Consider the following 23,000-nt stretch of genomic DNA (forward strand, 5'->3'; position numbering starts at 1 on the left):
AAAGTGGCTTCAATGTAACCCTCATCCATAAATGTCCAAATTCAAACTAAAAGCACTCAAACAATCAATTAAAAAGGAAGGTTTGACAAATCTTTTTGGATGTGGGGACAGCAAAGGCTGCGTGCTGAAAGGCTTACCTGCAGCCGTGTGAACACTGTAATTTAGCTGTACTAACCGCATGGCAGAGAGCTTCTCCCCCTTCCTCCAGTCCCACAGCACAATGGTGTGATTGTCGTCCAGGCCCACCGAGGCCAACCGTTTGCCATCCGCTGTGGAGGGAAAACCAAAACCATTGAGTACAGCATATACAGAGCCAGTTCAGAGCCAGTTCAGTGAAGTTTGGCTCTTCCTAGAAACATGAAAGCAGCCCAAAGGGTTTGATCTACGGCAGGTGATTGACTGACACTGACATACAGATCACCACGCTGGCTCTGTCTAGGGGCCAATTAAGGGAAGCGAGATGAACAGCTCTACCTTGATGCCGTCAGACTGCCGAGACTAAAAGACAGCAGCATTTTTTTTTCTTTCAGTGTTGCTTGTAAAGTGGGTGTCTTGTGAATTTTTCCGTTTCTTTAGTGTTTCAAAGAGGTTTTTTGCTCCCCTGTGAAAGCAGGATGTCTGGAAGAATTTGCGAAAAAAATAAAAAGCAGATTATGTCGAATCTGTCTGGATAGAAGAAACTAAAAGCAGCCTGAGAAAAACATAATTGAGTTACCTGAAAAGTCCAGAGCACACACTCCGAGCTGGTGGAAACCCCTCAACACAGACATGGGTTTTAACGTTTCTGTGTCCCATATGTGGATGGAGGAATCTCTGCCGACCTGGATAAACAACAGCATGTACACAATCCACTTAATTCAACCCATTCACACAAGATCATTTTGGGTCTGATATGGCAAAAAATCTCTCTCAGCTCATCTGAACAAAGAACTAAAAGAAATGTTGAATATTTGATGTCAGAAGTGCTGGCAGCTACTTGGCCTGTTGCTACAAAGTCCTTGAGGGGGTGGATAGCCAGACAGAGGATGTCATCATCATGGCCCATGTAGAAACGTTGTGTATTCTGCTGTCTGTTGTACACAACCCCAATGGCAGCTACATGGTAGACTATCTCCCCGGCCTGGGTGTAGAACAGGTTGCTTCTGCAATCATAACCCCTGTAGCTGCAAACAACAGAAATAGAGAAAAAGACAATATGAAGGGCTTAATTGAAAAGGGAGATGTTCTGCCTACTTTAAATTCATCTTACAATATCAGCCTTTCCACAGTTTATCTGTCAGGATGCTACACAGTAAACCTACCCATGAATGAAGTGCAGCTTCACCCCACTCCCCGGTGCTCGCTCTTTCTTCTTCATGGCCGTCGCTCGATGCTTCTCTTTGCACTGCTCTTTGAGCTGAGGTAGATCTTCTTTATAAACCTGGACGAACATAAACAAGTGGGCGCCTTCTCTGTTTAATAACATATATACGACCTTCGGGGAGCCCTGTTCAAAAGGGGAACATGTTTGTTATAATCACAAACCTGTCGCCGATACGTAAGTTGAGTCTCCTGCTCGATTTCTGAGTCCATCTCGGGTACGTCTGACTGATCAGAGTCCGACTCTTCACTGTTAGAGTCTGCCAAGGTCTCTGCAGACAGAAACAAGGTTGCATCACACCTCTTCTTTAAAATCCTTCCCTGCCTCTAAATCAGACAAATATCCTACTGCGCGCACAGAGTGACAACTACCTGCGTCCTGTTTCAGTAGAAGTAAGGGTCAATCATGTAATAATCCTGTGACATCTGCTATTTATCAGGCAGTCGTGCTTCACAGTGACATCGCTCAAGACAAATATGTAAAAATGCTGATGCAGCATAGTGAAGCCGTGCCAAGACAAGGCAATAAGCAGAACTGGCAGCTAAGGGCGGCTACTCACAAGATCCATTAGGAAAATTAAAAGGAAAGGCAGTTAGTATGTGCTTTAATTTCAGAAAGCACAGCTGCGCTCTGTCTCTGAAAAAAAAAAAGACTTGGGAATGACAATGCAATTATACTTTCCTAGCTTCATTCACTTTTATTTAATTTGTCTTCATTAATGTGACGACTGTTCCATTGGAGAGCTTTATATAACTGGTAGTTCACGAGCAAAAAAGTAACGGTAGGGAACAATCTAGTGCATTGCTCTCTGGTGGTTTAGCAGTATAGTACATTATGTAACAGCCAGCCATTCATACAACCCCTAGAATGTAACTAAGAAACAAGGGGGGGGAATAGAAAAGGAATAGTTTGACGATTTAGAGAGTTGCATGAGAAGATTGATCCCACTCCAGCTGATTAGAGGAACTGTAATAAACACACAAGATATAACGATTAACACTAATTAGTGAACTTAAGAGGTGCTGGTAGGCTGATTTTGTTTCCATTGGACAGAGCCAGGCTAGTTGTTTACCCCTATTTCCAGTCTTTGTGCTACGCGAAGATAACCAGCTGCTAAAGAGCTTCATTTTTTACATACAGACACAAGAGTGACATCAGTCTTCTCATCTAACTTTTGGCAAGAAAACGACTATATTTCCCAATTTGTCGAAGTATTCCTGTAAGTATGGAGCTCAATCTGAGAGATGTTTAGCCTAGCGTATAGCTTAGCCTATAAAGACTGGAAAATAAACTTGTCATAGCAGTGTTGGTAGGCATATTTTCTGAAGTCCCAGTGAAGTTGAAGTAGACATCAAACTTTCCATCAGTGTTTGCCACTCAGCCTAATTTGATAGTGTTTTGTTGGCAGGAGCCGCTGATTTTGTGAAATGAGTAATATCAGTAATGCAAGTCACCGGTCTCCATACAAAGCTACATTCAAATGTAAAACTGTAATATTCCTAATTGGATTGATCAGAAGGTAAAATGAAAATGGAAATATATTAACAAGGGTATCATCTTACCTTGTGGCGCTATATGCACAGCCTCTTTAGACTTTCTTTCAGGAACAAACTTCCACTGGAACACTGAGTGATCAGCACCACCGATAGTTATGACCCACTGGTAGTCGTGTGACCATCTGGCGTTGGTTATGTGGGCTGAATGACCTAAATACTTTTTAAATTTTGCACCTAAAATCAAGGGGAAACATATCAGTAAAACAGCAGATAATAATATCGTTCAAAATTAAACAATTGGTTTTTCTTTACCTTTTTTTACACATGGATATCGTAAAAGTTTGACTAATCCGTAGTCGTCAGCTGTTACTAAGACTTGATTGTTGAAGTTGGCGTCCACAGAGTTAATGTCATTGATGTCTGAGTATTTGGGCCATATTCCATTAACCTCTGGGCCCAACACACACGTCCATGACGCCCACTGCACCAGCTTCAGCTCTTCCCTGTTGGTCACCTCCTTCCCACCTCAACAGAAGACAGAAACACTTGATCTCACAAAGAAGCTCTGTGACTGTATCACATCAAAGCAACTTTTTGGGGCTTTTCAGTTGCCAGTATTTGACATGAAACATGATTAAACTAGTTTTAATTTACTTGGCATCCTGTAGAAGAGCCTCCTGCCACTGCCGTCATTGATCTGCAGGTACTTGCTGTCCGTGGACCAGTCCATGTGTGTGATGAAGCTGTTGGAGCCGATGCACTCGCCCACTTTCTTGTACCTCTGCACCACACCATAGATGTCCACTGAATTATCATTAGAGCCAACAGCCAAGTGGGCCCCATCGGCGGAATACTTCAACTCATGGATGGCTTCCTTCCTATCCTTGATGTGGACCACCTCTGTCATGTCTCTGGAGGGGAGCAGAGACATGCAGTATGAACGAGGAGACAAAATGATGAAGCTCTTCATCATAGTAACCATCTCAGAGGATCAAAATTGGCCTTTGAATTTGTACCCACCTGACTCTGAGAACGGTGAAGGAGCCATCCTTCATTCCCAGCGCAAGGTGAATGCCATCAGTGCTCACGGCTGCACAGCGGATTGGCTCCTCCATGTTACAGCGCGCTATCAGTGCATGATCTATAAGGCTCCATATCCTTTAGACACAGAGAAGTAGGACAAATGAAGAGGCAAAGCAGTGATGGGATTACAGAGTCAAACAACCATGGCAGTGATGCGTGCGGTGTCTGTCCTGTGATGTATTTGGCTTATTGCTGCATACTGCATCATTGTTGTAGATTTTAGTTAACAAAGAGATAAACAAAAGGAAATTAAAATGAATTGGTGCCACACTCTTGGGCCAGGATCAGAAAACTATCAAGGAAAGTGGGACTGTCTTTTAGATTTTAAAACAAGTGAACGTTCCTCAAATTGTGATTAGGTTATTATGTTACTTTAGATACTGAATGAACAGAAATTCAGTTATTTGAACACCATTGTAACGTGACGCTTCACCTGACTGATCGATCATCACTTCCTGTCATGGCCAGAGGCTTGGTGGGGTGGACAGCTAGAGCCCACAGCTCGCCCTCACAGTGACCCTGCATGATGAGGAAGGGCTTGGTGCGGTCGTGGACCACCACCTCGAAGATCTCACTGTCTTGCGTGCCCACCAGGATGTGATCTCCCCGCCAGCACACGCTGCGCACAGACAGCCCTGTCAAAAACACACACACATGCACTTAAAAATCAGGAAAAGGAATGCATAAAGCATGTTCACATAAAAGCAGACAGACGTTTGCAAATGCTGACACACTAATTATAAGATAACACGACAGGGATATAATAAAGACAGAAGGTGAAAATAGCCATCTGCAGACTACCTAGGACGGAGATTTAACAGGAAAATACAATGACAGCACATGTTGTCAAGCCAATCTGCCAACTGACTCTGGGTTATATTGCCGGAAGAGGATGAGGAAGCATGTGCCCTATACATATGTGAACATGACATCTGTTCCGACATGCTTATTAACTCTGTCTGCAATCATATTACCCACCTCTGCTATTTTCACCTCTAGCTACTGTTAGGTCCAATATTATAAATATAAGAGATGGAGAAAATAGAAAACAAGAAGGAAATGTTAGTAAAGAGAAATTGCATAAAGGGAGGTTTTTATTGTAGAGTTACACAATTCTTCCAGTGCCTCAGGAGCCCACAGCTTGGCCTGCAACCTTTCTGTACTCAGATTAAAGGAAAAGTGAGGCAGCTTGACATCACCTTTATACCCTTGGTCTGTTTCCCTGAGATCAATGACAGTAATTGGTTTGAAGTTGAGATCCCACAGCCGGACGCAGCCATCTCGGCCTCCGGTGGCAAAGCCCTCTTCACAGACATTCATGCTGAAAATCCCTGACTGGAGGAAATGACAGTCTGTCAGTGAGGATCTGCACAGTAAATAAGCAATGACAGAAGCAGCCCCAGCTACAGACCGCACAGTGCTGCTGCTCAGCCAGGCATTTGTTTAACAAGGCTTTCACAATTACAAAACCTGCTACTGTGGCCTCAAGATATTCCACAACTAGGTAACGGTAGGTGTCCTATCTTTAGTTTATTTTACTGAAAAGCTGTACTGATGACCTCCTTTGGCTAAAACTCTCTGTATACACAGGGAGGCACATTGTTAAACCCTCAGTGAGACATTTTGGTGGTACAAAAAGCAGCAATGAACATGTACTGGAGTTATAATCCCCTCCCCCATCCACCCATCCCCTCACCCAGCTGTTGATCCCATAGATATCATTTAATCCTGTGGAGCAAAAGGCTGATCCTTTTCTACTGAGCAGAATCAAATGAAGCCAGCGTGCATGGCTTTGACCGTGGTTAAGTTTACCAGATTTACTGTGAGTCTTTTGTGTATGGTGCAGCAGGGTGCCGAATCAGCCTGAGCCACAATGCACACAAACAACTCACCCCATGAGCTCCTTGCACCGTCCTCATCAGATTGATCCCCTTCCACACGTAGATGTCGCCATTCAAGGCACCTGAATATGTGACCTCGTCCTTGGCGCAGGCGAGGCAGAGGATGGTTTGGAGATCCCCCGTTTTGCCAAAAACACCACGTTTGGGTGTGAGAGCATTACCGCATAAGCTCCAAAACTGCAAACACAAACAGAAAGAGTGAGAGAGTATGGTGGCTAATAATCCCCCCTGTAATCCTGTCATGAAAAATCCAAATGGACAATTATGGAACACTTGGATACAAAAGAATAAAACAATCAAGTAAATTATTGTTCGACAGCCGCACACGGAGCAACTTCATTAAAAACACACGCACATCCACAGAGACCTTGAAGGAAAGCAAAGTCAAATTTGAATGCTTCCCCTCCTCTTCATGTGATACTGGGGAGTCTTGCTGGGGGTCAGTGTTGTACGTAAGCACCTGATCAGCATGCACAGACACAGACACACGCATGACTCATTATTTATGAACAAGGTCATTGGGATGCGCTGACACGGCCTCGTCTAAGGGCTAAATCCATCAAAAGGAGGAGGAGAGAGTGAAAGAGAGACGCTCTGTCTGCATGGAGATGAGATCACAGCGAGGAAGCTCGAGGAGGGCGTCTCGTGCTGAGACACGGCCGTCGGCACGTGAAAACCGAGACAAACTCACCACCGTCAAGCAGCAGCTATTGAAAATGTTCCTGCACAACACCTGACATCTGGTTCATTGCGAGAAACAAAACGTTTTTAAACTAAAATAACCTTGAACCAGGATAAATCTGCTAAGAAAATGCCGAAATTGTAGGTGATGCTTTTGATAACACAACGACTGGGGCTTGATAGATTACACAAAAAACAAATGAGCTCCTCAACAGTGACAGCCTGTCACACCCTCACTATCAACTATCCTCCTGAATGATAGGGCTGCCGCGTGCGAACAGGAGGGATCGATTATCAGAGACGGGCATCACCGCCTCAGATACAGCGCTGCAATCGAACATCTGAAGCTTGTACGCACCTCATCAGGACAGGTCTTTCCTAATCCTGAACTGAGTATTTGCATGTGCGCGGGGCTATGTGAGGGGGTCGAAGTAGTAAAGATCACAGGTGTGTGAGTAATCTGGGGTGGTGTATACGCCGGTTGAAGTGTGTCAAGTGCTGGGCATGTGGAAGGGTTTTGACTGAGATGGGGGGGGGGGGGGGGGGGGGTTGTGGCCCAGCCTGTTGCGAAGGCAGCGGGGATGGATGCGGCGTGACTGCACAGCTCTCCCTGGCCGCGCAACTGATAAGGCAGCAAGACACGGGCGGCAGCTAATCCCTTCGCTGCTGAACTACTGAGAGGAGACGAGATGCTGAGGAGGGTTTACGGCGAGGCCACGAGCAGGGGAGGAAAGCCCAGAGGGAGAGCACAGAAAGGTGGAAATGTGCTAGACAAATGAGATTGCGTTGTTTTGAAATCAAGACCTGGCTAACAACATTGCTTGCTTACTTTTTATTTCTCAAACATCCTCCAGAGACCCCCCTGGTATAGTGGAAGCTGCTCCTCTTAACCCAGGATTAGTGATATTTCATTAGCTCAGTTACCTCCACCATCACTACAAGTTTAATCTTTGAAATGCAATTAATGCAGAGAGGGTCATCAGCTACTGCATCATCCCTCTCTGATCTCACTCATAATATCAGTATCACAATGTCAGACTACAGCGGCCCTGCCCTGAATGGTGTCAGAGCGCTAAATGCTACGCTAACAGAGGTCAATTTTTTGGCAGCTCACTGTAAGGAAAACAAGATGGCTGGGTGTCAGTGTTGCTGGAAGCTGATTTTCTCAAAGCTGCTGTCATTCATCCACATGGTGCCAAAATCAAGCTCACATCTGTGGCAACATCAGGTTTACATTGTATTTTTGTCAGAACAATGGCGTGGAGGGATAATGGAGTCGAAGCGCTGCATGACTTTATAATGACAACATGACTTTGACAACAATGTATGCAGAGTTGATGTCTTCTTTTTTCCATAAGGGATCATTCACAGTATTAAATAAATATCAAAATATCTGTCAGAGTCAGAGTCAGAGTTTGACACATCCTGGTATTCAAGTTGTTTGATACAATGTATACATGATTTGTAGTCAATGGGCTTTGGCAATGGTTCCCAACATGAGGACTGGGACCCCAGGAAGGGGTCTGAAGGGTCTCAAGATAATTAAGAGGATAGGACCCAGAAAAACATTCCTGCTTTACGAAATTCAGTTTATTTTCTAATACCGAATGTTTTCCCTTTTTGAGTTACTGCATGATTTTGCCTCTGTGAGCCTCAAGAAAAAAAAGTAAGCAATGCAGCTGATGATGACGAGATAATGCTTTGTTTTAAGGGGTCAAAAGCCAAAACAGTTGGAAGCCACAGAGCTGTGTCATGCAATACCGGCGGTACGGTCCACAGCTTTTAATCAGCAACTAGTCAGACAGAGGGCAGATGATTGGTAAGTGCGTTGTTTCTGTGTGTGTGGGCTGAAGAGGGCCACACTAAGGTCTGATTTGTCCTGAACGAATCAAAACACAAATGACTGTATAATTAGGTAGGAGGAGCTGCGTAAGGAGGAGCAGCAACCGTGGTCCCCGTCACAAGAGTTTGTGGATTCCTCAGCCTGCTAGTGAGTGGATTACTGGGACTAAATCTCCTGGGTGCTCTGAGTGCTATAATCGCTGAGCGAGCACAGGGCCGGTGAGCAGATGTCACATGGTCCGCAGGGCGAAGGCTGGGGAATTATGTGGGACAATTGCTGGATTGCCTTGGCATCAGGAAACCAAAAAAGGGGGGGGGGGGGGAGGAGGAGGGACAATACTGGAGGATTTAACGTGGACTGGGGGGTTGGGTGCAGCGGCCGGAGGGGGTTTCGGTGCCACGGCGGTGGACGAAGAGTTCAGTGTGGAATTACTACGAGAGGCAAGTCAAGCTGGATTGAGATGAGGGCGTCACCGGCGACATGCTACACCACAGAGAAATACGTACAGTAGGCTAAACGTCCCAACTGCATCAAGTGGGCTAGTGGTCACATTTCCTATCCGAGCGTGATTCACTATCTTCCTAATGTTTTGTAAATAATTCTCCTCTGTGGCTCTGGACTCCTGGTTATTTCCTGACGGCCATGCTGCTCAAGAAACACTACTACATCCCAAGGGAAGGCTTGGCGAAGACACCCTGCATGAACTCATTAAAGATTTATGACCACCACTCTTCTGTGAAAAAGAAGTGATAGAGATAGGCCCGAGAAGGGAAGCAAGCACAGCAACAGTTTGTACGGTAGAGTGTATATAAAAGCTGAATGGGGAAAAGCTGAGTAGCAGTCTCATGGTTCCCCACAAAAAGAAAACAATTTTCTTCTCTGCAGTGCAGATCACTACAAATTTGAGGGAAGAGACCGTGAGTCATTGCCTGTCCTACTTATGTTAAGTGCCTTATAACCATAAAAGTGAATTTGCATACATCTATTTTAAGGCTTTGATATGGTCATGGCGATAAAGCCGAGAAGGCAGGGAAGAAGGGGGCACGGGGCCACCGGATTCATCAGACCTCCGGAAAATCTGTTTTAAATATTATGCAAATGAGGCGCAAGAACTCCAGCTCTCAAGAGCCGGCTGTAATCGGCACTGTGTGGAATGACCCGGAAGTGTCTCGTACCTTGATATGTTTGACACCACAGCTTACAAGCTTGCTCGGCTGGTACAAATCCCATGATATGTCAAATATCTGTGGGGCGAAAAACATACAGTGCATTAAATATTGTTAGACAAACACCACAACATCATATTATGCATATTATTATGCAGCATAATGATCCTTCGTGTAACTCTTTAATGTGACGTTCATTTAGTTCAATTCTATTCATATTTAAACCTGGCAAAAAATGAAAAGAAAGTGTGTGTGTGCGTGTTTGCACAGGCTGCGTTGTAGTATGTGTGGGCTGAATTAGAAAACAACAGCTGTCTGTATTTCATCTTTTTAAAATTCCTTTTCATTAGCTGTGCGCCCTCTCAGACGGGCTCTGGAAAGCTCATAATCAATCAGGCCTAACTTGTTTACGTCCCCCATGGGCAAGCATTCCATCCTGCATCTATAGCTAATTGAGGCGGTCGATACTGAGCTTGTGACGGAGACAGGGGAGGAAGAAAGTGTTTACCCTGTCTGTATGACCGGGAGCGGCTGCCAGAACCTTCCCTTTCCTCCAGTCCCACACACAGATTGTGTTTTTCGAGTCCAAACCCACGGACACCAGACACTGCAAAGAGAGCAAAGGAAAAGACATCAGATTGAACTGACTCTGCTCTGTTGCAATAATCGCTGACAAACAAACTAAAATAGGTCCACTGTGACATGGCAGACCACAATGATAGGGCTAATAATGGCTACAGAGAACAGTTGTCCAGCCCCTGGCACTTCCAGTGAGCACATTTGAGTGCTTTTGCTGGAGGAGCCTCCTATAGCTGACTGAGTGAGTAGGCAGCAGCAGCAGCAGTGGAGCAGAAAAGGGGAGAGCAGCTCTTATGGAAATCCTTCTCCACTCTGCAGCTTGCTTTACATGATAAAAGATGTCATCTTATCCACTGCTGAACAAGAGTTCAGCTATGGAGAGAAGACTCTGCTGAGGCGTTGGCATTATTATAACTTGTACAAAGAGAAGTCTGTATTTGAATGTGTGATGAAACCCAGTGAAACCATGTGGACAATATAGGTTTTAAGAGTACGTCCATCATTTGAAAACTGAAGTCATCTTTTGAGCTCGAGGAATGACGGCCAGCCGAGGAAATATCTCAACAACTTTTCAAGGGATTTCCTTGAAATGTTGTACATGCATTCGTGCTCCCCAGATGAGGAGCCCTAATGACGTTGGCGATGGCATTTTTGTTTTTTTGGTAAATGTCTAAACAGCTATTAAAAAGACTGGCAATAAAGGTTGATGCACACATCCATGTTACCCCCAAGATGACTTTTAACAACAATAAAAATGTTGAAATGTTAACCATTACTTTGTTTTATGAACAAATACTAATAACATTACCATCAGCATCAGCTGTACTTGTGTTGATGGCTAATTAGCAATTTCCAGCACGCTAACATGCTAAACTAAACTGTTTAACATGATAGACATTTTACCTGCTGAACATCAGCTTTGTCACGATATCTACAGATAATCAGTCTTCCTATAAGCTAATACATCCCACTTACAAAAGTTGGCACTAATCAAATATGACAGCTGAGATGCCAAAATAAAAGGGTACCTTTCAATGTCTATTTACTTTGAGCATAAATGAATGAATCATGTGTACAGGCAGGTTTTTGATCAAGACATGAGCAACCTTAAACACAGCATAATGTGGCATGTAGGCTGGTTTAAATACTCAGAACAGCAAGAATAAAGTACAACAAAGGCCATGAGTTATACTCTTCCTACTAGTCATCACAACTGCAGCTCATGCTGAAATACCTAGAAGAGATGTCTCAAACATCAGTGTATATTTTGATATTGCTTTAATAGATGGACAGGGTAATAGCACAAGGTATTCCTCTGGATTGTCCTGAGTTCAGCTCTGACTTCCTCTAATCCAGGAAGGAGAGAGATGGAGAGTAAATAGAGCTGCTGAACGGAGAAGTGATAGAGCCTACTCTGGCTTTAAACATTGTCACATTCCATCTAAATCCTCAGCTCTCTACCCGAGCAGGAACATAGCACGGGGTCATCTCCTTGTCTCTTACTGCAAAATACAGGAGGTGTAACTCTGGGAGCTCCTACCATAGAGAGATAAAAATCTAGAGATGCTTCCGCGCTGTATCGGTTTTCATAGTCCAAATCAACATCGGTCGGAGGCTGCAGTGTGTAAATATTAACTGGTGGCAAGTCTGCAGGGAGCTGCAGGGAGCTTGAAAGATAACAAGAGACGCTTTAATTTCAAGTTACAAATAATGTGCACATGTGTATTCGGATGTCAGTTGCTAACTGTGTTTTTTTACACGAGTACTTAAAGTCTTCCGGTGTTTGAGCTTTTCTCACCTTAACACAACCAGATCCTGTCAAACTCTATCATGCAAAGTACCAAGCATTGCAGCTGACTACAATCTACCAAGTAGAGCATGTCTGGGTGCAGCTGTCCAGCCAATACTGCTGGAGTAATCACAGATGTGTCATTCAGAAACCCAGCCCTGCGGGCGAGCTGCAGCAGCCAGAGTGCAGCTCTTGAGTGGGGTTTTGATTGTTGTGCTGCTTAAACTAAAAATGTCTGTTGACACTTTCAATGCTGTCTGTGCTCTTTTCTACAAAACAGAAACCAGTGCCTTGCAGCAATATAAACATAGGGAACAGTCAATTTCCTGGGATATTCTGTGGTGAATTCTATTAATTTGAACATTATCGTGGTCCAACTGTACCTGTCCCTCCAGGTCGAAGGCCAGGCAGGCGATGCCATGTGTGTGCACATCCTTGAGGATGGACACGGTCTGCACGGTGTAGGAGTCCCACACACAGATGTAAGGCTCCTTGCCCACCTGTCCTGTGGCCACCAACACACGCTCCGGATGCAGAGCTAAACTGTACAGAGAGAGAGAGAGAGAAGGGAGCGACAACATCTGGTTAGCATTGACACTTTGCGTGCTTGTGTGTGCAGGGAGCAAACGAGGGATTCACCTCCCAGCGGAAACCACTGGGATGAGATGAACACATTAAGTCTGTGATGGGTCTGAATGTGGAAGCAGAGGGGCAGCTTGACGAGGTGACATGGTCCAATTAACTCAGTCATGCTCAAATACAAAGCCTGGCTTCATGCACGCCTACAGGGCGTGCATTGAGTATAAAAAGCAGCATTGGCGAATTTGTGAATTTTATTATTTTCACACTTTCTGTTCACTTTTTTCAGCATCCCTTGAACTGCCCTCTGCCCATTTCACCTTCTCTAATTCATCTGGGGTTTCCTCGCATCACCAGGCATATATTTGTAACACTGTTACATAATCTCACCGCTCCTCTCCCCTCCACTCGTGCCTTCCCCACCCACAAGCATTCCCACTCCACAGCTGAGCAACAGCCTGCTGTATAAAGCTGTCACTCCCTCCACCCTTCCCTGCCCATCCTTTCAGCGGCCGCCAGTCACGTTCCAGGCAGGCCTGAGTGATTCACTGGGCAATTCTTCCTCCTGCCCCATCCTGGCCTATATATTTCATGCTGCGACGGTGCTCCCCCCCATTATAATCAGGCTGCCTGTTTTGCCAACTGCTCTCCAGAATTTCTAATCCAGGCTTGAATTCAGAGAGCAGGCTGCGATGAGGCTTCGCCGGCCGGGCAGCCTCAACCTGCCGAGTCCAAGCAGCTCATGACAAACGAGGCTTTCATCTCCCACTTTCACTTTACACCTCAGTCTGCCTCTCTTTCTCCGTCCTTGTCCTCCCAAGTTTCCAGGCTAAAATCTTTCTGTCTGACTCGTGACACCTCATCTGCATTCGAAACACGCTGCCTCCAAGGACTTGACAAAGCTTTGGCGGCGTAGCGTCTGTGAAAGCTGAGGTGCGTGAGATGTGACAGGTCTGATCTTTGTCCTCCTTCAACCCTCTCTCCTTGCTCTCTCTCATCCCCTCCGCTTCCCACCTTTCTTTGTTCAACCTCCCTCCAACCTGGCACAATTTTGCATCTTATTTTTTATGAATTATATAATCAGAGCAAAGCAACTATAAATAGCATTCAGAGGAAGAGAAAAGAAGCATGACTGGACCCCTTTGAGATGCAGACAGAGAAAACCGCTTTGGCACAAGCAGGTAGTGCACAGCAGATCTGTCTGGTTTGACCCTGGAACAACATGAAACATGAATGCTAAAGAATAAAATATCCAACAGCTCATGCCGAAAGTATTTGCAGGAAACTCTGAAACTTCAGTTATGTTTCCTATCCTACCAGCTTTAATATGTATGGTGTGTCCATGTTACTGCTTTGAGTCAGCAACAAGACCGCTGTTTCATTTACATTTCTGTCAGCTGAAGAGCTTGCTAAATGCCATCACTAATGACTTAGCCTGCAGTGCATCACCGTGGTTCTCCTGTTTAATATAGGCTACGGGCTGTCTTCCATCTGCCAAGTCCTGTCGTACAAAACTGTCTAAACCCTGCACTAATTAAACAGCCTGTTTACATGTCGATTTGAGGCAAATAAACAGCCAGAAGAGTTGATTTTTCATGGTGAAGTTCAGAGATGCAGCACAGAAAGAGACAAAGGTCAATAAGCCAGTATAGCACGGAACACCTTGTATCCGCTCCAGCATAATTATTTTTTCTTCCCTTATGGTGATATTTAATTCTGTGATCTCATAAATGCAATAACGTTATATAAAAATAATAGTTCTATTGACATGTGGGCTGTTTCTAAGTGAGGGTAAAGTGAGGAGTACAATGTCGGAGCATCTGTAGCGGCTTCCACCTCCTCTGTGTGAAACATTCATAACATCACCACTTAAATGAGACGTCTGACCGAGTTTATTTCTTTAATCGCGGCGACAACGATGCTGAATCATGCCATTGCGCTAAGTAACTCTACTGGACTCTGGAGGATCCTAATTGGGGGAGACAGACCTACTCTTTAGAGACGAGGCAGCTACTCACAGTGATGATGGGACCTAAGAGCATCTCACTGACACTCTGCACAAAGCCCCGAAATATGTGTAAAGGTAAGACGCAAAAGGCAGGCAGCATTGTCACCGACAGTAGACGCTAAGTGCATTTTTTTTTTTTTTACAATCTTCTCACTAGATAGTCTTTTATTGAACTGTTTTTTACTGATTGAAAACTGACATTCTGTTGGGACCAAAGTCAATAAAAAGGACACAGAAGATGTGAAATCATGTGAAATAAAAATGAATCCACATTTCACATGCACATCCTCAATTTGTGTAATAGTTGTATTATTAGAAACTCAAATATACTGTATTGCGTGTTTATCAAACACACTATAACGACTTTACAGAACATGCTAGTCAGTTTTGTACTTTTGATCTTAGCTCGCATATTCATTTGCAGAGTTAATTTGCATTAGCTCACACAGTTCACAGATCCACTGTGTCTCTGTCAGCTCACTGAAACAACCAGTCTCGGTCTGGCATCTATAATCCATAACTCTGCTGTGGTCCATCATAACTAATATCATCAATAAGGTATTGTAACATGACACAGCCTTTTATTCCTGCGTCCATAACGCCCTCTCATTAACTCTCACGCTCGAGCAAAACAAAGAACATGAATTAGCCAAGATTTCGAAAAACAGCAGAAAATAAAGCTATCTATCTCATGAGATGTTTCGACGCTGTTGCCAACACAATACCTGATTTGTGGTACAGAAATCGACATTCTTATTGTTACAAAATATCTAAAATATGATCCTTCCCCGCCACCCTTCCCACCTGGACAGCGTTGTGTGCACTGCTTAGTTTGCAGTGGTTATGGGAACTCAATGGGATCACACACTCAAAGCATCTTTTAGTAATTCTGCATACTCTGTTAGTATGCATGGATGTATTTGGGTGCATTGTTCAGGTTCATGTCGGCATTGCAAAGATTAAGCTTTGGGGTACTGACTCCTGTAGGTTTTTAGCAGTCGCCTCAGGTTCTTTGAGTTTTAGAATGTAATACATATCTGAGCTGCAAGAGAGTGGAACAAATACAGAGCGATGTGAGGAAAGAACAGCGAAAAAATGTAATACTACGAACACTCGAGGGGGATTTGTGTTTTAACTACAGCAAATTAACATCCTCAGTGTATTGTGTTATTGCTCAACAACCTGTGAATTTAATTTAAGTGCCAGACCAGCAAAAGAAGGCCAGACTATCTTGTTTAAAGACAGCTGAGACTTTCATTCATGTGAAAACCTGCCTATTAGCTCCTCCACATCTGACTGGGAGACCGGTCTAAAGGGGCTGCAGGGCAAGACAGAACCAGGCGGGAGAACCAAGGCCAGCAATTAATTCATGAAGTAAAACACCAATTTAAAACAACCAAATTAGACCAAGAAAAAGGAAAACAAGAGCAACAGAGAGAGGGTTATGAATTGTAGTGCTATCTGAGGGGGCTGCATCTATTCCACGAGTTATTCAGCACTGAATCTGATGAGGATTGCTCCCGGCGGTGCCAGAGCAGTATAAGTCAAAGGAAGTGTTCATGGGAGATTCACAAGCACGCCTCTGAGATCTGCATTTAAAATGACTGTTACCTGGTGTGTGTCAACAATAACAGACAGCTCAAGAGATCTGTGTAGCGTATACTGTAAATGTGTTCAAATTACCAAAGCTTTATATCTATTTTGAACAAAATAAGAGTATAAGGAGCTCTATTTGACTGAATCCTTACAACTTTGCTTGCAATAGTGATAACAGATGTACAGATGGTTGATTTGAATGGTTTGCAAATTCATTACTTTAGCACAGTCATTAGTCTTGCACGTGCAGTCAGTGACTCCTCCAGCTAAGTGCTTGAACTCGAGGACTTCACCCAGCAGAGGGTTAGTATCTCTACTGTTCCATTAATAATGGAGCAGGAGTCCAGCTGACTACCGACACAGCATATAATGCTAGTCATCTCCAGGCCAACCCACACATACATGTCAACACAAGCGCTGGAGTGTTGGACACGGGTCGCTGTTGCATGGCATGCTGAGAAACAGCTGGAAAAGCAGGATCCTCACATGCATAATGCAACACTGGTTATTCTGCTTTTATCAAAAGGAAGGTGATTCAAGGTTTGTTTGAGTTACTGCAACCCACAGACATCAGTCCAATCCAAGCATCCTTTCAAGGACAGCTGTGTTCAAGTGCATTCTCAGAACTGCACATTAGTATTATTGCCTCCCATGTGCTGGAAAGACAAGACATGTAGGCTGCTGTTTTCGAAAAGCTTTTGATATATGTTGAAACGTGTCTGCTACCGGTGCCAGCAATGTAAATCTCCACCAAAGAAAAACATGTTGATTCATTGTTTAGACAATCAATTAATAGTTCATTTATTAAGGAAAAAAATATGTTCCGTAAACCCATTCTCTGGTGAGTGAATTTGCAGCTTTTATCAGTGTAATATTTCTATAAATGAAATACCTTTGAGTTTTGGGAAATTCTAAAAGAATCACCTTGCGCTATATGAAAAAATTGTACGCGACATTTCCTTCTATTTTAAAATATTTTATTATCTATTTTAAATAATTCCGTTGAAATAATGTAGCAGCCCCTGCAACTGCAAGAGGAGTGGCAGCAGTGTGATCTCTAGTCAGGTGAAAAGTATCTGCCTTGCTGAATTGACACTGAAGTCCCTCACAAACTAAGGGGATACTGCTGTGTGCAGATATATATATATATATATATATATATATATATATATATATATATATATATATATATATATATCATATTACATTACACAAGGTGACACCGGCACCCACAATGACAACACTACAGTATCAATTCATTTTCTACTGTGGGTCAGACGCTGTCCGAGGTGCTGAAACAAACTGTTCCGTGTGTCATTACACTACCTGATTATGTCATCGTTGTGCCCCAGGTAAAATTTCTGCTTATGCTCCCGGGTGTTGTATACAACTCCCACACCGGCGACAAAATAGACTATTTCCTTGGCGGCCGTGTAGTACAGGTTGTTGCGGCACTGATGTCCCCGGTATCCGTACACCCACTCCAGTCTCAGGTGGCAGTTCGGAGCAGTTCTGTCAGCCATGTCCGCACTTCCGTGTGTGTCTCTCTGTCGCTATCACGTAGGTTCTCCGATATAGTGTCATTCACCAAAAAGGATTTATTTTAAGCCCCTGTGTCCCATTAGATCCGTTTTCCACCAGTCCAGAGAAAGCGTTGAAATTCTGCATTTCTGAGGGTCATGTGAATGTATAGTCTTGCTGTCCGATATGATGAAAGCTCTCTGTCTCTATTGAGGAAACAGGTTGTTTTTTTTACGCTGTTGTTCTCATCATGAGGATCTACTTCCACTGCTTCATCCCGAGTCTCGCAGTCCTCCTCGGCACAGGTCAAAGCTCCTGTCAAATCCTGCAAAGATGGAGCTGCACTGTTATTCCGCAAGCACCGCCCACAAAGATGACGGACCTTCGTGTCGTCCAATCAGATCCCTTCACTCATCTTCGAGGAATAAAAAGCTGGAGACGACAACTCCGTCATGGCCGGCAAAGTTATGCTGGACTAATATTTCAAACTGGATAACAGAATTTGAACTAGAAAATGCATTTACTGCTGAAAATGCGTTGGAATGCTGAAAGCTGAAATTTATCGCAAAAGAATTGCTGAAAAAACAGAACTGGGAGACTACCTGTTTGAAAAATGTTGAAGCCGAAAGCATTTAAACTGCACTGCTGAAAACCCTTCTAGTTGAAATGTCTAACTATGGTGTCTGTAGCTGAAAGTATGAGAAAGAAGAAGGCTTTGAAAGTTGAGGAAGTTCAACAGGATTTGAAAATGTTCTCCATAGATATCCCATTCAAAAAAAAATTGCAAAGAGCTTAATGATTCAAAAAGTTTAAAGATTACAAATGTGCAAAGTCATATCACTCCGCTCCTGCAAGAGCTGAACATTTTAATAGTCGAACGGTTTCTGTGGCTTAAAAAAGGTCCTCTGGTTCTCAAAATCTCTAATGACTGTATGAGAGAGAGACAGAGAGAGAGAGAGAGAGAGAGAGACAGAGAGAGAGAGAGAGAGAGAGAGAGACTGAGTGAATGAGTGTGAGAGAGTGAGAAAGACAGACAGGCAGACAGACAGTTAGATGGACTGAGTGAGTGGGAGAGAGACAGAGAGACAGACAGCGAGAGCGACAGCAAGGCAGCAATTTTTTTGCAATTAATTTCAGCTTTCAGCATTCCAACGCATTTCCACCAGGAAATGCATTTTCTAGTTTATGTTTACTTTTTTATTTTGAGATGCAATGCAAATGTCTTAAAAATGTAAGCTACTCACCTTGTATTGTTTTTTTGTTGGATATGATTCAATTGCCGTTGTTTTAATGAAGTGGCAGGAATATATTCATTGTATTAGTGTATATGCAGCATTAACCCGTGTGTGATGTTATTCAAGACTCAAAGTTTTTTTAAATAACACAATTTGACTATAGACAACATAGTGTATAGGTAAAACATAATGGGCCAAAGCGCAAAACCTCCTATCTGCCGAATTTCTTGATTGCCGAATTTCACTTTGGATGATGAGAACAAGGAAGACTGTTCATATTCAGGCTGTCTTAAAATAATCCCGCCCTTTGTTGAAACTCAATTTAGAGCATCGTTTTGTAGAACCTCTTCCAACTTGCACCAAGTGCAAAAGATCCTCTGCAAAATGATCCAGGCATTTTTCAGATAGGATAGGAGGTGCATGTCTTTAGGCTGTGTAAGATTACCGGATCACCCGGAGAAAATCTTAACAGACATGGGGAGAACATGCAAACTCACTCAGTAAGGCCCAGGCTCACTCATGTGAACCCAGGGCCACACTGAGTCTCCGTGCTGGTCTTTGGGAATGGCCCATTTGAGCCCGAGGGGATGGGGGTGGGGGTGGGGTAGGACGTGGCTTGAGTTTAACTCCACGACACTGGACTTGGATGGGTGGAAAGGGGGTGACCGGCAGATACTCAGACCTCTCAGACTTTATGGGGGGGGAGCGAGTGGGCTCGAGGTTTTTGGAAAGAAGGGCCAAATCATTCTTGCGTCCTAACTGCAACTTTAGCTTCTTTAGGTCATCCGTCAGCCCCTTGTTCTGCTTTTCCACATTCGTGTACAATGACTCGTACATCGTGGATTTTCCATGTGCTGCCATCAACTCTTTTCGCAGTTCTCTCATGTCCCACTGCCACTGCTGGAACGTCGAGATGGTGTACTCCGGCAGCTGGTCCAATGCGCTTGTCAGCAACTTGACCTCAGCTTTCTTTTCCTCCAGAAGCGCAACTGTTGCGTTGTGGCCCAGCATCACTTTTTCCATCTCTGCCTTTGCAGCTGTGACCTCGTTCAATTTGAAGGCCTGGGTTTTTTTAAAGGTCTCAAACATGTTTTTTGTTTCTGCCAGCTCCAACTCCACGCTTTTCAGCTGTCTTTCCACAGAACAGTAATCCCGCTCAGCCTTGGCCAGCACTTTGTTCTTTTCATCGGCCTCACGTTTGAAGATTCTGATGTCCTCCTGCAGGTTCTCTGTTGTTGTTTTGTTGTCATCGAGTTCCACCTGAGCCTCGAGCAAGTTCTGTGAGGCGAGATTTCTCTCAGCCGTCAGGCCCTCAGTCTGGATGATCAGCAGTCTTTGCTTCTCCTCTGATTTACAATTCAGAATCCTGAGAGACAGTATCTCCTCATCTTTGGACACACTGTGCTTGGTGAGCTCTCTTTTCTCAGTTTGGAGTTTGATAACGAGGTGATGTTGCTTCTCTGTCTCTTTTTTCTCATTTTCCAACTCCATCTTCAAATTAATCTCATTTTCATTCAATTGGTCCACCACTTCTTCCAGAGCCTTATATGAAAGTGCACCCGTTTCAATTTTTACTTTCGACGTATTGATCTCCTTAGTCATTTTATGTATTTCTGCCTTGTAAGCGTCCACGTTTTCTTTGTGTCTGATGTTGACACTCGTATTTATGTCGACTAGCTCCTTTTGTTTAGAGTACAGCCATTTCACCTTGCCTTCGCACACAACCAGCTCATCACTAGTTGTTTTGTATTCATCATTCAACGTCTTCTTTTCTGCAACCTGACATTTTATCTTTTTGCTCAGTTCTTCAATTTTTTGGGAGGCAAAGACTTCATTCGCTAGCAACTTTTGAATGTGTGATCTTTGTGCTTGGATCACCTTTTCAAACTCTAAAAACTCATTCATGAATGTCGTCTGTAATTCCTTCTTCTCGAGAGGCCACTTTTCTTGTTCCTTCTTCAATTCACTTTTGCACTCCTCTAAGTCTTTTTTTAAATGCTCTGCATGCATGGCCCTTAGAGCGGTACGTTTTTTTATCTTGGTAACCTCAACCTGTTCTTTTTTGAAGTCACTCTGGGCTGCAACAAAGATGTCTAGTTGTCTTCTGAGACTCCTGTTTTCCTCCTGCAGCCTGTGCTCGCTTTCCTGTAGCCGTCTATATTCAGTATACATCGGGATGTTCGCTGAAGTCATTGTGTTTGCTGAAGTCATTGTGTTCGCTGAAGTCATGTCTGTTTGAGAAGTAGTCAACTGATGAATATTAGCAAGCCACTATGTGTATTCTGGGCGCTGTGACGTTTCAAATGCGCTGTGACGTATCAAAGGCGCTGCGTCGATCAGAACGCGTTGCCATAGAGACGCCCTGAATTGTTTGTGGACTGGCCTCGTCATCCCCCGGAAGTAAGCCTGCATAATTCGAGGTACACCTTAAAAGTAACGCTAAGTGTTTAAGTAATTCCAGTTGCTTATTGCAAACCAACATTACCGTCCACTCGCATATAAGTGTAACGACCTTGTGACGTCATCGTAGCTCAAGTTAGCGGTTAGCGGAAGTTGTCGTTAGACTTTACCGTGTAACCACTAACTAACCAATGGTGTTATTCAGTTTACACATGTTTGTCTTTTGAAACAAATCGGAAAAATATATTTTTTGGATTAAAGTTATAATTTTGTACAATACGTGTTGTGGAAAAGCTATTAAAAAGGCATAACTGTGTTACTAAGCAAAACAAAGGCCAGGTTGAGTTAGATTTTTAAATAAGGAGTACATTTAAACATATATGTAACTATGGAAAATATTTTCAGAAATGTGCTCTATGTGGTCTATTTAGTCTTTTTTATATCCCCTATAATGTTCCTTTAAGGTAAAATGGGTTTGGGTTGTTATGGGCTAAAGTTTCAGATCTTTGCATGTTGCACCCCCTGGTGGTCAATTTAACACATTGTCCAAAGTGAACTCTCATGGATGTTAAAACTGTAAATGTGTTGTACATCAGTGCCAAATAAAACCCTGATATGTTGACATAACCTATTGAAATCTCGATGCAGATTTATACTCCGGACAAATGACTGAAGGTCTTTTAGGAAGCTTTCTGATGAGGTTGCAACAGAGAGCATTTACCAAGGACATTCCTCATTCCTTAAATGTGTGTGATATTTGCTAGGAGGGATAATAAGATGGACATGGATGCCCTTTGACTCTCCTACAACAACTAATATGAGTCACTTCACACAGTTTCCCTGGTACCCACTCTCTCCTTTAGGCCCAACCTGTAATCACCCATCAGAAATCAGGGCTGCTGTGTGAAGAGCCACTCAAAGTAAAAATTCAGAATGACACTATCCATCCATCCATCCATCCATCCATCCATTTTCCTCCGCTTATCCGGGGTCGGGTCGCGGTGGCAGCAGGCCAAGCAGGCTGACCCAGACTTCCCTCTCGCGCGCAACATTTTCCAGCTCATATACCGAGACGTTCCCAGGCCAACGTGTTCTGGGTCTTCCCTGGGGTCTCCTCCCAGGTGGACGTGCCTGGAAAACCTCCAGTGGGGGGCGTCCAGAAGGCATCCTTGTATGCAGACAGCGATGGACTATGTGTGTGTGTGTGTGTGTTTGTGTGTTGTAGTGTGACTGTGGATCAGGGCCCTATTCCTCGTACGTGGTTCAACTAAGTCGATCAAATGTCCTATTATCCAGCTTAAATTAACTCGATGATTGACATCAGGCTATCTCGGTTCCTCAAAGGCTGATCCGCGCTCAAACAGTCTCGTTAATTTGAACCAGATGTCAGACAACAATATCGTTGCGCATGCCCGTCCTACTTCAAAAGGGGGAAGCGTCGATCACCGAAACCATGATTTTCTAACAGTACAACGGCAAATAAACTCAAAGAAAGAGCCTCTTTTTTCTCCGCTGACGAGCAGGAGATGATCATGAACACATATGAGGAATTCAAGACCATAATCATGGCGAAATCTAACACTGCGAGGGCTAGACGAGAAGCATGGCAAAATATCGCAGACGTCGTTAAATGCGCAAGTGTTGGGAAAATGTATCGGTTAATTTTAAGTGCCTCATCACCTCAATCAATCGGATGATATTTCTTTAAGTAGGCTTAATGGCATGCATCATCCAATGAGATCTTATAGGGAAAATAATTATAT

The 23,000-nt window shown here is 43.8% G+C and overlaps 1 protein-coding gene across 2 annotated transcripts in view; it reads right to left on the reverse strand.

The window, feature by feature from the left end:
• Nucleotides 1-17,604, reverse strand: part of eml5 (EMAP like 5) — a gene marked incomplete at both ends in the record, with an annotated part of 32,500 nt that extends 14,896 nt beyond the window's left edge. For both annotated transcript variants that reach the window (XM_079175122.1, XM_079175121.1), the window contains 16 exons: nt 176-269; nt 716-821; nt 977-1,163; nt 1,302-1,420; nt 1,525-1,631; nt 2,923-3,090; nt 3,169-3,381; nt 3,511-3,767; nt 3,877-4,014; nt 4,373-4,574; nt 5,139-5,274; nt 5,832-6,017; nt 9,540-9,608; nt 10,039-10,137; nt 12,282-12,441; nt 17,408-17,604. In XM_079175122.1, coding sequence (XP_079031248.1) covers nt 176-269; nt 716-821; nt 977-1,163; nt 1,302-1,420; nt 1,525-1,631; nt 2,923-3,090; nt 3,169-3,381; nt 3,511-3,767; nt 3,877-4,014; nt 4,373-4,574; nt 5,139-5,274; nt 5,832-6,017; nt 9,540-9,608; nt 10,039-10,137; nt 12,282-12,441; nt 17,408-17,604 — 2,438 coding nt within the window. The remainder of the gene's footprint in view (nt 1-175; nt 270-715; nt 822-976; nt 1,164-1,301; nt 1,421-1,524; nt 1,632-2,922; nt 3,091-3,168; nt 3,382-3,510; nt 3,768-3,876; nt 4,015-4,372; nt 4,575-5,138; nt 5,275-5,831; nt 6,018-9,539; nt 9,609-10,038; nt 10,138-12,281; nt 12,442-17,407) is intronic.
• Nucleotides 17,605-23,000: the final 5,396 nt, after the last annotated feature.

This window comes from Pholis gunnellus (assembly GCF_910591455.1).
Source record: "Pholis gunnellus genome assembly, chromosome: 15".
NCBI classification, from domain to species: Eukaryota; Metazoa; Chordata; class Actinopteri; order Perciformes; family Pholidae; genus Pholis; species Pholis gunnellus.